General features: G+C 35.2%; 1 protein-coding gene across 1 annotated transcript in view; it reads right to left on the bottom strand.

The window, feature by feature from the left end:
* Positions 1 to 16,410, bottom strand: part of fam20ca (FAM20C golgi associated secretory pathway kinase a) — a 60,664-nt gene that overhangs the window by 2,140 nt on the left and 42,114 nt on the right. Inside the window, exons 4-9 of the mRNA XM_042720861.1 lie at positions 14,910 to 15,002; positions 11,378 to 11,493; positions 9,001 to 9,181; positions 8,630 to 8,739; positions 3,099 to 3,180; positions 1,596 to 1,655 (exon numbers count right to left, since the gene is read on the bottom strand). Coding sequence (XP_042576795.1) covers positions 1,596 to 1,655; positions 3,099 to 3,180; positions 8,630 to 8,739; positions 9,001 to 9,181; positions 11,378 to 11,493; positions 14,910 to 15,002 — 642 coding nt within the window. The remainder of the gene's footprint in view (positions 1 to 1,595; positions 1,656 to 3,098; positions 3,181 to 8,629; positions 8,740 to 9,000; positions 9,182 to 11,377; positions 11,494 to 14,909; positions 15,003 to 16,410) is intronic.

A 16,410-nucleotide genomic window follows, 5' to 3' on the forward strand; every position in this document is an offset into this window, starting at 1 on the left:
GAAAATGGAATTTAAAGTATAAGGTAGACTGTCTGGAAATTCGAACACATGAACTTAATCTCTAGAGCTGCTCACTTCATAAGCACTTCATTAGATAAAACATTTGTCAGACAGACACAAACAAAAACTCAAAGGTCTTCATGACAACCCGTCAAGTTAAAAGTTGCTTTAACTTGAAGTAACCGATTGAAATCTATTACTATTGTAGACTAGAAAGTAATAATAATAATAATAATACTATTTAAAACTTTATTATTTAAGGAATATCACACAAGTTTTCTTCCATGTTTTAATTTTAATAGTCAACCTTTGACACTTTGTTTGCCAAAAAATAAAAAGAATTGATACATTTTAAAAGATTAGTTAAATTGTTATGGATTATGCCTTTATTATATCACCACCATTTGGGATAATATATTTGTATTATCATATTTTCAGAAAAATTAAAATAGACAACACATATTTTGAAAGAAAAAAATTTAACATTTCATAGAGCCTTATTATTGTAAAATAGATGAATACATTTTTATTTTTATATTTGATTATTAAATTTTTATTAAACCATTATGGTATCCAGAACATTTTAAATGAAAAACACATATTTTGGGAAAAATAAAATGGGTTTCATCCTTCAAATATTATTTTGGTGACACTTTAGTATAGGGACCAGTTCTCACTATTAACTAGTTGCTTATTAGCATGTCTATTATTAGCATATTGGCTGTTTATTAGTACTTAAAAATCATATATTCCGCATGACCATATTCATCCCTAATCCTGCCCAACACCTAAACTTTACAACTACCTTACTTACTATTAATAAGCAACAAATTACGAGTTTATTGAGGCAAAAATTTGTATAGATAATGGTTTGTTAATAGCGAGAATTGGACCTTAAAATAAAGTGTGACCATACTTTTTTGTTAAACTTTTAGTAAATTATTGTTAAACTCATATGAGTTTATGATCATAAAAATAATTAGAAATTCTTTTGAAATATTTACATTTAATTTAACCATTAAAAAGGAAAATTGTGAAAAAAGTGGAACTTCAATTCCAATAGGAACGTTCACACAGAGAGCAGTAGAATTAAAAACGAACTCTGGAGATTTATTTTTACTGGATTTATTTTAAACGAGTGCCAAATGAGCATTTTTAGAACAATGTGTTGTGCGTGAGATTCTGCGAAAGACACACGGCATGAATTCAGTAGACAACTGTCTAGTGAATGTCTGCATAGAAAAATAATGTGAAAGTAGTCGAGTGGAATGCAAAATGTGTTTTGTGTGAATGGCCCCTTTAGCCACATGCAGAATGTTAGCAACAAAGTGGAGTGTACTACGACCAGAATTATGCAAATTGGGACACAGTCAGTGTTTTTTGCAGCCATTAATATAGATTGTTCTTGCAAGAAAACATCAGCCACAGGAAATAAATGTAAAAGTGTAATAAAGGATACAGCTAGAATGACAGCAGACAGCAGGATGTGGTTGTGTCGGTGCTATACTGAATTACTGCACTGCAGTCACTCTCTCAGTTGGGAGGCTATTGCCTCAATTCAAGAGATGTCTGAAAGTGGAGAAAAACAATCTTACCTGCAGCACTGAGTCAAAGGGACCAGGATGGACATTTCATCGTGTGAATGCTTTCCAAATCTGTGGGGTTAGAGAGAAACAGAAGTCAAATGTCTGATATTTTTAAATGGTCCACTTGTGAAAATGTGTGCTTAATTGTATTTAATGTGTACTTGTAGTGTACTTCAAATCTTAAAAGCATGTTTTAAAAAAAAAAAAAACTGTACTTGCAGATAATATAATATAAATGAAATAAAAGGCCACTTAAGTACACTTAAAGAGAGACACTTTCATGACAGTTAATTAATAGTTAATAGTTTATATGTAATAAATTACAACTTTATTATTACAAGTGTGTACTTACAAATACATGACATACAAGTTTCAATAGAAATTACGTTAGTTCGCCATAAATGTTTGTCAGTGCATTCAGCAGTAAACTTTATTTCAAAGACAATAGAAAAAGATGTACTTGAGTCTTACTTTATGGCTCAAAAAGCACTTTAAAGTTCAGCTAAGTGCATCTATTCCACATTTAAAATATAATACATTTTCATGTAATTGCTATTAACGTGCAAATAAGGTTCTGACTTCATTACATTCAATTCACACTTCAGTATATTCTTTTATATCACTGCCATAACAAGTACTCTTTAAACGTATGCTAAAGTGTACTTTGTTTTTACTAGGGTAAAGATGCTAAAACGCTCAACAACCATTTCCAACAAACTATTCTTATCTTTTACCAAGACATAAAAGTTAGAATATGAAGAGCTCACCAAATTGTACATTCAGGTCTATATTTAAGAAGAAATTAAACCCAGCTTATATCACAGTCACTTTCTGTTGTTATACATTCATTTTCACTATTACTTTCATATTGGTAAGTCAAATTGTACAGCACATTACTGGTGTTTTCAGAGGCCATATCTTACATTTTACAGTTTTATTCTTATTTATAAGTATAATAAAATGTATAGATGAATAGCATCTTCAACAAAAGTACTGATATATAAAGAATAGTCCTCTATATAACTTCATGACAGGACCTTGAACCTTATTTGTAGCAGTACACAACCCCATCAAACATTCAGTTCAGTATAAATTTCACACAAATAGAAGAAAATAAATGTAAATTTTAGTCGGGATTTCGATTAATCTGGCATTGAGAGACCTATGGCTCTACACAGTGGCCTACTTCAGTAACACATGTAGAGAATGAAAAAGCAGCCACTTCATTCGGGCAGAATGTCAGTTTAATCAAAATCCTTTATCTGTGCGAGCACCTGTGTGACTTCTACCCACTGTGAGCCCTTCAACGGCACACATATTACACCCTGAGCCATGACGCCACATGAATCTGACCTTCCACTCAACATCTACATATTAACGCCTCTTAAGATAGAAACACTCTGTTTCCATGGTTTCAGTGTAAAAAGGAAGTGGCTGTGGAGTCGTGTGGAGCTTTGAGGAGCGAGGTGTGAAGGACGGTGAGGACGTTACACTATAATAAAAACGGCTTACCCTCTGCCGTTGTCCAAATGAATAATGAAAGTCTCATTTCCAAACTTCTCAAAAGTCTCGTAATGGTGGCGATCCATGTTGCCTGCGAAAAAGGAGAGCGGGAGAGTGAAATACAGGATGATTGATGTTGGATGTTGAAGTAATGATAAAAGATAGTCCATTGCTCCTTTAAGTTAAACGTGAAAAAGAACAACCCAGTATTTTTTTTTTTTTTTTATGGTAAGCCTTTCTCTGCAAGCTTGTGAAAAACAAGATGTTCAGATTTCGCTCCCTCCATGACGTAGAATGGGGATCTGATCATAATATTACTGCCCCTTAATCTGCAAGTTCCCACCCATGGCGCCGCCATTGTGTTTTTCAAGTGAAAGTAACACCATAGTTGTTCTGTCTTTGGCTGCACCGATGAGCACAGATCACTATTTAGAGTCCCAGCCTCAGAGGAGACAGTTGATTTATTGATTTGTTTACTGTATATTAAGCTGAAATTTATCTAAAATAAATATGCCATTTCTTCCCCAGCTGTTTACCTTCACAGACATAACCGACTATTTTTGTAACTCGTGTGTTTTTAACATAAACTTGTGTGTACTTGGCAGTTTAAGCACAATAAGACATGAAAGAGAGCTTAGTTTAATACTCACATGTCGTGGCCGCGAGGTATTGACTATTTTGAATGTTGGGATATTTTGTATATGTTGTGGCCACCAGATATTAACTTGTGGGAATGTGATATTATGTCATGGCAACGAAATCATTTTGTCGAGTTAACGACATCTTTATGTTATGGCTTTGAGATGCTATTACTGAGTGAATGACATTCATTTCTCGTGGCCATGACTTCTTATGTTGAGGGAACTTAATGCTTAAAGAAACCTGTGTGACCATAGAAACCCGGGATTATCAGAGAGAGATAAAACATTTTTATCCACCCCACAGTCTTGCACAGTAAATCCATTAGTTGATTGTGTCTTTTCATTTAATATTTGTATATTATTATTATTATATTAACTGGTAAGTGGTATATTTTTATACTTATTGTGTTTCGCTTTACCTAATAAACGTTCTTTGCTAGTAGGCTTAACTGCTATCATATATTTTGCAAATACTGTAAATTATACCAATAAAGTTTTGACTTTATGATTGTATTTATAGATATTGTAATAATATCTTAATTGAAAATAACATATTAATAATTCCATCTCTGATAATCTCGGGTTACTATGATCATGCAGGTATGTTTACACCTTTAACTCGTGGCCACGAGAAAAATTTTTCATTGCCTTAACATAAGAAGTCATGGCCACGAGAAATGGATGTCGTTACCTCGACAAAATGATCTTGTGGCTACAACAACATATTATCATTACAAGTTAATATGTCATGCCCACGAAAAAAACTAAGTGAACCGAACATGTCCCCTCCTGGTCACCGTACCATAGACATGGCAATCAAAATCAAACAGATGTTTTTTAGTTAGTATCTGAGGTACCAGCTGTGAAAGCACAGCCTTGTTCTGGACAAGGGGGTGGGGAGCTGCAGCTCATTTGCATTTAAAGAGACATGCACTAAAATAGCGTATATCTGCTTCCACTCCAGATAGGCTTTTTCAAAATGATATAATAAATGATCTGTATGGTAGCTGAAACTTGCCACACATTCTGGAACTTACATTTCATATTGTAGGCTAAAAAGGTGCATAGTAGGTCGCCTTTAAGTTATTTTCAACACATTCCAATTCTGCAGTTGATAATTTTAGTCGTTTGTATGACTAATGTTGACACTTAAAACTATTCGAGTTGACACTTGAATCAGAATCTATATTTATCCACACACAAGTTGGGCTGAAGGAGTTGATTTCTAAGGTGTTCACACAATGTCCTCACAGAAAAGCACCAGGAGCTTCTGATGAACAGGGGAAATTCACATAGATCAACCTGAGGTTAACAGTCTCGCTCAAGGGAACACGGTGCATGAACAGATCAAAACACTGAAGCTCTGAAGACACATCCAGAGATCACCCACAGACTGCTTTTAATCTCACAACCGTGAATTTATATACTGCAACTGTGACAGTATTGAAATTGAGACTTTATACTTAACATAGTCAAGACTTTATATCTCTGTCTTTATATCTAAAAAAGTTTTTATCTCTCAGAGTCTTCACACTTCTAGTTGTGGCTTTATATCTTGCAGTGTGACTTCTTCATCTCACAAAATGACTAAATACTTTCTTTTATCCAAAAATGTGACACTATATCTCTCTATATGACTTTATCACACAAAATAACTGTCATTATGTATATGACTCCTGTAATTCTGACTTTTTATCTCAAAAATGTTGTGACTTTATTTCTCAGAACTGAGACTTCATATTTTACTAATTGTGACTTCACATCTCAAAACTGACTTTATTTCTCAAAATTGAGACTTTTTGCTTTTAGTTAGTGACTGTATACAGGTCCTTCTCAAAAAAGTTGCATATTGTGAAAAAGTTCATTATTTTCCATAATGTAATGATAAAAATTAAACTTTCATATATTTTAGATTCATTGCACACCAACTGAAATATTTCAGGTCTTTTATTGTTTTAATACTGATGATTTTGGCATACAGCTCATGAAAACCCAAAATTCCTATCTCAAAAATCATGAAAAGGTTCTCTAAACGAGCTATTAACCTAATCATCTGAATCAACTAATTAACTCTAAACACCTGCAAATGATTCCTGAGGCTTTTAAAAACTCCCAGCCTGGTTCATTACTCAAAACTGCAATCATGGGTAAGACTGCCAACCTGATTGCTGTCCAGAAGGCCATCATTGACACCCTCAAGCGAGAGGGTAAGACACAGAAAGAAATTTCTGAACGAATAGGCTGTTCCCAGAGTGCTGTATCAAGGGCACCTCAGTGGGAAGTCTGTGGGAAGGAAAAAAAGTGTGGCAAAAAACGCTACACAACGAGAAGAGGTGACCGGACCCTGAGGAAGATTGTGGAGAAGGACCGATTCCAGACCTTGGGGGACCTGCGGAAGCAGTGGACTGAGTCTGGAGCAGAAACATCCAGAGCCACCGTGCACAGGCGTGTGCTTTTGAACCAGAAACAGCGGCAGAAGCGCCTGACCTGGGCTACAGAGAAGCAGCACTGGACTGTTGCTCAGTGGTCCAAAGTACTTTTTTCCGATGAAAGCAAATTTTGCATGTCATTCGGAAATCAAGGTGCCAGAGTCTGGAGGAAGACTGGGGAGAAGGAAATGCCAAAATGCCTGAAGTCCAGTGTCAAGTACCCACAGTCAGTGATGGTCTGGGGTGCCATGTCAGCTGCTGGTGTTGGTCCACTGTGTTTTATCAAGGGCAGGGTCAATGCAGCTAGCTATCAGGAGATTTTGGAGCACTTCATGCTTCCATCTGCTGAAAAGCTTTATGGAGATGAAGATTTCGTTTTTCAGCACGACCTGGCACCTGCTCACAGTGCCAAAACCACTGGTAAATGGTTTACTGACCATGGTATTACTGTGCTCAATTGGCCTGCCAACTCTCCTGACCTGAACCCCATAGAGAATCTGTGGGATATTGTGAAGAGAAAGTTGAGAGACGCAAGACCCAACACTCTGGATGAGCTTAAGGCCGCTATCGAAGCATCCTGGGCCTCCATAACACCTCAGCAGTGCCACAGGCTGATTGCCCTCCATGCCACGCCGCATTGAAGCAGTCATTTCTGCAAAAGGATTCCCGACCAAGTATTGAGTGCATAACTGAACATAATTATTTGAAGGTTGACTTTTTTGTATTAAAAACACTTTTCTTTTATTGGTCGGATGAAATATGCTAATTTTTTGAGATAGGAATTTTGGGTTTTCATGAGCTGTATGCCGAAATCATCAGTATTAAAACAATAAAAGACCTGAAATATTTCAGTTGGTGTGCAATGAATCTAAAATATATGAAAGTTTAATTTTTATCATTACATTATGGAAAATAATGAACTTTTTCACAATTTGCAAATTTTTTGAGAAGGACCTGTATTTTGCAGAGTGACTTTATATACTTTTTATTCCACAATATGACTTTATCTCACAATGTGACTGTTATCATATGTACAACTATTTTAATTGTGTCTTTACAGTATCTCTAAAGATTGCAACTATTTCTTGAAATTGAGACTTTGCATCTTACCACTGTGACTTTACATCTCGCAGTGTGACTTCTGCAATGTGACTTCTCACAGTGACTTTTTTTATCTCCCAGTATCTATATTTCTTGCGATGTTAGTGTATATCCCACAACTGTGACTTCTCCGCAATTCAACTTTTTTTATCTGACAGTGTGACTTTTTATAATCTAATAGTGTGACTGTTTCTTGTAATTGAGACTTTATGTCTACCAATTGTTTCTTTTAGCTTGCAAAGTGACTTTATGTATCACAATATGATCTTTTTAAATCTTGAAGTGTGACTTTATATCTCACATTGATTTATTTTTATTTCTTGTATTTCTGTATATTTCCCAACTGACTTTCTCACAATAAAGCTTTTTATCTCACAAATTTTTTTCTTCTAATCATGACTTTATATCTTGCTAATATGACTTTATTTCTCAAAATTGACTTTATACCTCCTAGTTATGACTTTATATCTTGCTGTGTGACTTTTTTATATCACAATGTGACTTTGTTTCTTAAATTTGCAACTGTGTATCTTCCTATTGTAACTTTATATCTTACAATTTGATTTCAAAATTGTGAATTTATATATCGAAATTAAAACTTTATATCTTCCTGTTGTAACTTTACGTACATCACAGTGTGACTTTATATCTGCCAGATGTGAGTTTATCTTGAGATGTGACTTTATATCTCAGTGACATTCTTTAAAACCTTGCAATGCAACTTTATTTGTATGGCCTCACTCTTAAAAATTCATACAGTTTTTGCTAAATCATACATATTTTATGAGTTGCACAATTTGTATGAATCTAACCCCACCCCTAAACCTACCCATCACTGGGGTCTAGACAAATCATACAAAATTGTACAAGTGTACGAGTGAGGTCGTACGAATTTGTACGAATTGGCATCCTCGTAAAATACGTAAGAATTGGTCGTGAGATAGAGTTGGTTTAACTTATCTCTTAATGTTACTGCATATCTCCTAAATTTGACTGTTTATAATCTCTTTTTTTTTGCCTCACATTGTGACTTTATATCTCACAGTATTCCTGTTTCTTATTTTTAAACTTTTTAATTTTAAAACAATTTTTTATTCTGTTTTTTATTTTCATAGTTCATTGGCCATATTAAGCAATGTGACTGGCTGGCTATTACACAACTTCCAGGAGACAGAATGCATAAGTTTTTATTAGTTGCCACTTTTTTAGGGGCATGTTGTCACAAAAATTACATCCAGTGAACTGTGTCTCTTTCCTGGGCGATAATGGAAAATGTTACATTTTATATAAGACTTCATGAGTCTACACAAACATTTAATTCAAAAAGCAAAATTGTATAAACACGTTTTTAAACATGTTCAATGCTTACCCATTAGAAAGTCAAAAATAGTCATGTCCATGATGTCCAGGAGTCGTGTGCCTCGGTCATACGGAGGAGTCTGTTTGACTTCATCACAATAGTCCGGATCCACTTCCCACCTTACAATAGAGAAAACGAATAAGAAACTCATTTCACCTTTAAATTCGAGCTGCATTTTGTCCCTTCTCACATATAACCCTACTCGCCTACAACTTCCATCTCAAACAGGATGGCCCTTTGTTTTACTGCACAGATAGGATTTCTCTGAGAGTAAGTGAGAACCACAGTAGTATTTTTTGCTGATAAAGCCAGACTGTAGTTTAATGAAGATATGGGGTGGTGCGTGGAGACCTGAGATAAAGCAGAGAAAAAGAGCTTACTCAGCTTTCTTGCGTTTGTGGTAGGAGCGGCGCCAGGGGTTCCTCCAGGTCTTGCGCTTAGCTAGTGCCAAGTCAGGAAGAAATGCAGCCAGGGAGCCCTCAATCTGGTCGGGCTTCCCACATAGGGCATGTTCTGTGGAGCAGTAGTAGGAGCACTCACCATAGAAGCAGATGTTGTTGGCTGCAGAGGTGAGGAAGAAAAGGTCTTAGAAAAGAGAAAACTGTTCTTGGGGGTTTTAAAATGGACCACCAGGGAAGCAAAGAGAAAGGAAAAGTCCCTCTAGAGTAACATGGGGTTAAGTGTCTTCAAGTACACAATGGTAATAGCTCATTGATTGCCCATTACTGGGTTTGAACCTACAACCTTTCGGAATTCCCAGATATTTAAGTCAAGTTTTATATAATGTGAAGCAGCTGTTTTTCACTGATGCATTGATTTTTAATGAATAAATAATCATATCTTTTGGTTTGCGCTCACAAAGTTAAATAATAATAATAATAATAATGAATTATATATCATATATTAACATTTTTCACAAAATAACTATTTTGTGATACACACCATAACTATGTAATGTGGTTATTTATATAAGCACAAAAGGCTTAAAATAGTAAAACTCCCCTTAAATCTTAAAAGCATATTTAACTAAACTGTGCTTGCAGATATATTTTATATTAATTAACATTGCTGAAAAACAAACAAACAAACAAACAATAGAAACCATCACAGATTTTGTAATAATGGTTATAATGGGAATTGTACTGGTTTTAATGGAAACTGTAATGGTGCCTGTTGGTCTCTACTGGTAATTGGTTGTCTTCTATTGGTGGCTTGTTAAAACCACTAAATCCTAATGTAATATGTCTCAAAACACACTACAGGAAAGGTTGTTTTTTTAAATTTTGGTTTCTATTGGTAATTTGTTTTTTTATTCTGTTTTGAAAATAAATTAGAACTTAAGTGTATTTAAAGAGAGACACTTTCGTGAATATGTTTTTTAAGGTGCTTATAGTATGTACATTATTACAGTACCTTTAATAAGTGCATTTTTAATAATGTCAAATTAAAAAAGTTTTACTTTAGAGTACATTTTAAATCATTACACTTAATAATCTTTTGTCTTGCTGTGATTATTTTGATGTGTTGACTGACCTACTAGAGCACATGCAATGTACTTGATTCTAAATTATTTAAATACATAACATACAAGGTTCAATAGAAATAACATTAAACTATATTTTAGTTTATCATAAATGCTCGTCAGTACATTCAGCTACACCTTAACCTTATTTCTGCACAATTGAAATAATTATGAAAAGACAAAAATATGTATTAAATTCTACTTAAGTGGGTCAAAATCACTCTAAAGTTTAGCTTATTGCATATAATATAAATTTAAAATATAATACATGGAATTAAATGTCCAAAAGCAGCCTTTCTCAGTAATAGCCACATAAATGTATCTATGTGGCAGGAAAAACAGTTGGCACATATGTGTATATCATCATAACACCAAGCCATACTGTCCACCATCAAGATGGTAACCAAATTTGACAGCAACAACATGCTAACTATGGCAATCTTTTGTGCAGCAGCCTCGTTGTAACAGTTTGCAGAAGATGTTTTTGAAGTAGGTGACTTGTCCAGATGTGCCTTTATTTGATGAAGGATGTCAGTGATCTAAAATGCTCGGATTCTCCAAGGGCTCATTAAACACTGCTGTTTAGCCAATGATGAATCATTGTGTATAACGCCTTTTTCAAATGTTTCCTGACATGGCTCCCCGGGGGAAGCAGAGCCCTTTCACTCGTTCCCACAAAAACACATTTGTCATGAAAAGAGGAGGCAGAATGCTAATGATAGCCCTGCAGAGAAAGAATATGGCCAATCTGTGTGCCTCATCCGAACACTTACATCATCTAAATGTTGGTAATTTAGTTGCCAAACTTGCTGCACGTGTGTTATTGCATGCTTGTTACTCCCTAATTAAAGGCTGTAATTAGCCTAGCATCTTGGCTGGGTGTCGTTAGCTGGTCTATTGCTGGTCTTCTGCATGCTTTTTGTGCTAATATTTGTCACAGCACATAATTGGTTAGTTTAATGGCTCTTTATAGACATTTTAAGCTGTTAAAAAAGGAATAAGCAGTCAAAAATACACACAGCGAGATGCTAACATGCTAAACTATGCAACAATTTTAGCTAAATGCTAACACTTTGACATCACAGGGAAGTTTGTCATGAAACTGAATGACTGTCTGATTCTCAGAAATGTGGATTTTCCCATTGTCTGAACTCTATATGCGTGAGAAGCCAACAATCAGGGGGAAGCATGGCCTGATGGGGTAGAAGAAAAGGCCTTGCGGAAGCCACTCATACCTGGGGATACGAAGAATGTCCGCCAGAGCTTTTTGTCACGGGTCACGTCTCGGATCTCACGTGTCATGTTCACCAGCCTGCCGGCCACTGGGGGAACTCTCCGGAAATCCAGGATTCTGTGCGGCACAAACAAACGACATTGTCAAACGATTCATTTGCAATGTATTATCAGATACAACACCTGTGGCGTTTCTTCGCGCAGGCGTTGCACAGTTCACAGGCTGCTTTATGAGAACAGTGACACCAGACATTAAATCTCCTGCCGCATTCAATAATGAGGAAGCAAACTAAAGAGCGCAGAAAATCCATAGAATAAAGCCATTTCTAAAGTGGCTGGGTAATGATTTTTTCTTCAAGGTGCTACTGCTAAGCAACTGAGCCCACTCTTTACTCACTGGCTTTATGACACCTCCGTGATTGCTCTTTATTAGAATTTTATTGGCGTTTTAGCATCTGTCCACACACCGCAGGATATAAACACCCTCTAGTTTCTCTCTCATTTTGTCTTTTTTTGTGTTGGGCAAAAGTCAGAATTGGCTCTTTTTCAATTACGTTTAATTAAATTTAATTAAACTGAACACAGGCCTCACAAGAAGTTGAAATGGAATGATAGGGAGAAAAAATACATCATGCAATTTTCAGAAATTCAACATAAGACTTCTAATAAAAACACACAAATATGCATTATTTATACAAGGTTTTTATCCCTTACCATGTAGAATATTTTTCCTCAATTACTAGACATACTTCTCTAAACTAAGTTTAATAATGTCAAAACAAATGACACATCAAACTGATTTGAATTTTGCCATACAGCATCCACATCTAAAATGAGAGTGAATTTATTAAATGTAAATACAAATTAAATATATAAAAAAATTAAATATATATATTACTAATTACTAATTTATTACTAGTTAGCAAGGTAGTTGTTAGTTTAGGTATGGGGTGGATTAAGGGATCTAAATTTTGGTCATGAAGAATATGTGCTTTGAGTACTAATACACAGCCAATATGTTAATAATAAGCATGCTAATAAGCAACTAGTTCATAGTGAGAATTGGTCCCTAAACTAAAGTGTTACCATTTATTTTTATCTCACCATGATCAATTTACTACTATTAAATTAATTAATACTAAATATAAATATCTGCAGGAGTGTCAACCAATGATTCTGAATAAAGTACTGCATATGTTGTGTGTATGATAATATATTTATATGTAATTGCTACTAAAAAATACTGTTGTGTGTATATTTAGGAGATTTTACGTATTTTACTTATTTTGATTTATTTTTAACTTCTTTAAATTCAAACTGGAATTACAATTTGAATTTGCATCCTGTTTGCAATTTCAACTCAAATTACAAAATTGAATTGTAATTTAAAATTCTTTCTGAATTCAATTCTGGATGGTGCACACACATGCTGGTGGGTTTGTTCATTTTTAAGTCTTTGTCTGTGTTCAGTGGGCCGCCTCAGAGAAAATCCCACATCGTGTGGTGCATGGGCTCCTGGCCCCTGAGAGACAGAAACCCAAGCCTTTGAGATGAAACCACTCAGGGGTTGCAAGTTGCAGAGTCACTCTGGATGCAGGCGACAAAGAGCCCAGTGTGGAAACAGCGCATTCTAGGAACATTCTGTCAGACCTTTGTGGAAATAAGCTACAGTATAACCACGAGGAAGCGGGCAGTGGAAGAGGTTTGCATTAAAGTTGAGAGTACTGTAGTATCACAACATTTCTTGTCAAATTCAGTTGTTTCTCTCAAACTAAGCGAATATCAATATACCATTTCACTAGCAAAGCGTTATCACTCAGCTGACAATGAATTGGCATATAATGCTTTTTCCTCCCCTAAATAAAATACATCATGGACATGACAGGCGCCTCAAATGAGAGCAACAACGTTCTGGAGGAAATGGAGTGGGTCTCACAAGCTCAATTAGCTCTCAGACTCCACAAAGCCTCTCTCTGTGGGGCTTCTTGTTAAAGTCAGCGGGGAGTTTCTTCTGACTTCTGACTGCACTCACATGCACCTTGTTACTCTCGGAGTAACTGTAAGGTGTATCGACTCTATTGACTCTAAGTGCTTTTCAGGCCGTTGTCCAAAATCTTGAGTGACATATGCAGAGCGGCGAGAATATAATAAGAGTTGGTTTGGCTTTCTGACATCACAATGGTGCGAGCGCTTTGGTGTGTAAAAGTGAAATGTGGAGATGTGTGTGTGTGTGTTTATGGTTTCTTTTTCCCGGCCAATGTCCATCCATTCTAGAGCAGTATCAGAGCAATACAGGTGTTTTCAGTGAAAGAACTGGGAGGAAGCCAAGCTGAAGGTCTCTGTAAGGGGAATTTCCTCTTAAAGGCTACTGAGGTGGTTGAATGGGGTTTGGATGAGCGTCATGCAGTCTAACCAGATTTACCAGACTTTTTCAATATATACCATAAAACAATAATTTTCAATAATGTACTATTCTTAAAAACTTTTCAGTTTATTGTGGTATACCTGTATTTTAGTGGTAAAATAAAATAAAATAAAATAAAATAAATTTTAATTAAAAACTTTTCAGTTTATTGGTGGTAAAATAAAATAAAATAAAATAAAATAAAATAAAAGTAAGCGTTTACAACATGGTTCATTAGTTAAAAAACTAACAATGAAAAATATTCTAATTTCTAATATTCTAGTATTTATTAACTCTAGTTAATTTAATCTCGGCATTACTAATGCACTATTCAAATTTGAATCTATTAATATTATTTAATGGACCTGAGCTGACATGAGCTAACAATGAACAGTTATAATTTTATTAACTACAGAATAATAAACGCTGTAACAAATGAATTGCTCTTTGTTAGTTAATTTTATTTAACACATCGACTAAATTTAACTAATGGGACCTTACTGTAAAGTGTTACCATTGCTTTTATTATTATTATTAATAATAACATTTAACATAATAACATTTACCTAAAAGTAACTACAAAACATAATTAGTTTATTAGGTTATTTTGAATCCATAGCCATGAGCCTAGAGCCATAAGCAGTAGTAATAATAATGCTTGTCTTTGCTAAGCACAGTGTCAAGAATGATGGGGGGAAAAACTGAAATAATGGAAAATACATTTTAAAGTTCAGACAACAATAAAGACATTGTCCAATACCCTGGCAATCTAATATTGTCTCTTCTGACCTTATCATTAAAGTCAGACACCTTAAAACAAATTCCCAGACCTTTCATATCTAAACACTTCCAAACATTTCTGTCAAACGAAGATAAAGGCAGAGTAAACACAATGTAAACACTGTGGGATGCTAAGCATAAACTCTTGGCAATGCTTAAGGTCACATGATCTCATTGTTATTCAGATGGTACCAGTTTGTCTCTGAAACAGACAGACATACAAGAAAATAAGAAATATAGCTAATAGAAACTGGAAACAACTTCCCAAAACTCTCACAAGTGACCACTGGGACACCCTACAGAGCCCTGCAAAAACTCTCTCTTTCTCTCTGTAGGGGTTTTATTCTTACCTGTCCAGATGAAACGCAGCGATCTCTGCGTTGTGTCGCTCAAAGTCAGAGAAGTAGAAGAAGTCTGGGGGTGTTTCTTGCTCCCTGGTTTGTCTAGAAGACAGAGTAGAAAAAACAAGATTGATGTTAGTTTCCACCTAAATGTCTCGGAATGCAATACTAAAGTATTGCTTACAGTGTTCAACTTAAACTGTATACAATATTCAACATTTCAAAGAGTAGCATGCTACATTGTTAAATAACTTTACTGTTGCATGTTGAATAAATAATAAATGCGCACATTTTGCATTTATGATCAAATTTTGTGTAAAACTATTCCAACTTTTAGCAGTCTCATCAAAATATAAGTATAAAATATGTATGTACCTGCATGTATAAAATATGTTAAAAATCATTGCTGACTTTGCCTCCAGGTCGTTAACCACAATGGCTTTATTTAGAATAACATACTACCATACTACGCTTGCTATTTATGCATTATGCAGTAGGCTATATATATCGGTATGCATAAAACAGCTGTATGACCCACTACTGTAAATTTGCCATAATGTTTAGTAAAAAATTAATATACTGCAGAGCTTCCACTGTGGAGCTTCTAATTATTTGGTCAGAAAATATGAACATTTATACACAAAACTGGATTATATGTGAGTTCACTGTATTAATATTTAATCTTTTAGCCTTTTAATTATACTCTATTACATATTACAAATATAAATGCATTTTTTGTGTGTGTGTTGACAATCAAGAGCACTTAGCCTGCAACAAAAGAAAAAAGGCTTTCAGCAGTCTTGTTGTGTCAGGTAGCACTATGCTAGCTTTAGTTAGTTGTATTTACAAGCAGACATCCTGACACTAGCAGACAGACAAATAGACAACATGGACGTCTGCCGAGTGGCTGGATCAGCAACTGGAGGAATGTGTGTGTGCACAGAACAGATTTTGGCAGGAAACAAGCTGCAGGTGCATGTTCTCTCCACGTACCTATGCATTCAGACAGACAGATTACAAGACTCAGACAGACAGGCGCAGGAAGAAATGCCATAGAATCCTGACAGACATGCACCAAACCACAGATCTTAACTCTCAACCTACTACAGTGATATCAGTCTCAACAGCTCATGGTATCTCTTACACAGTGCTTTCCTGAAACAACTGTAAGATCTTTCCTGGATGCGTTACCGAATGAGGCCAGAAAATGGCAAATCAGAGCTATGCTAGGCTAATGTTCGCTCAAAACACATCAGATTGTATGCGACTAACAAACACAGAGGACAATTGTATTGCTTAAAGGTTGCTCATAACTGAATGGGGTTTCATTTAAGTATCAACTTTGTTGACAGAGAATAGCACTATAAAATGAATGTGGACATCATAATTTATATTTTAAAAGAATCTGATGAGAAATGTTTGAGTTCCATTTGAAATGTCGACTTTGGTCTCTTGGCAAAGTTTGAGCCATCATAGAGATCTTTTGAGAGAAAAATGTAAAATTACTTGC

Source organism: Cyprinus carpio, chromosome B3, assembly GCF_018340385.1.
Source record: "Cyprinus carpio isolate SPL01 chromosome B3, ASM1834038v1, whole genome shotgun sequence".
NCBI classification, from domain to species: Eukaryota; Metazoa; Chordata; class Actinopteri; order Cypriniformes; family Cyprinidae; genus Cyprinus; species Cyprinus carpio.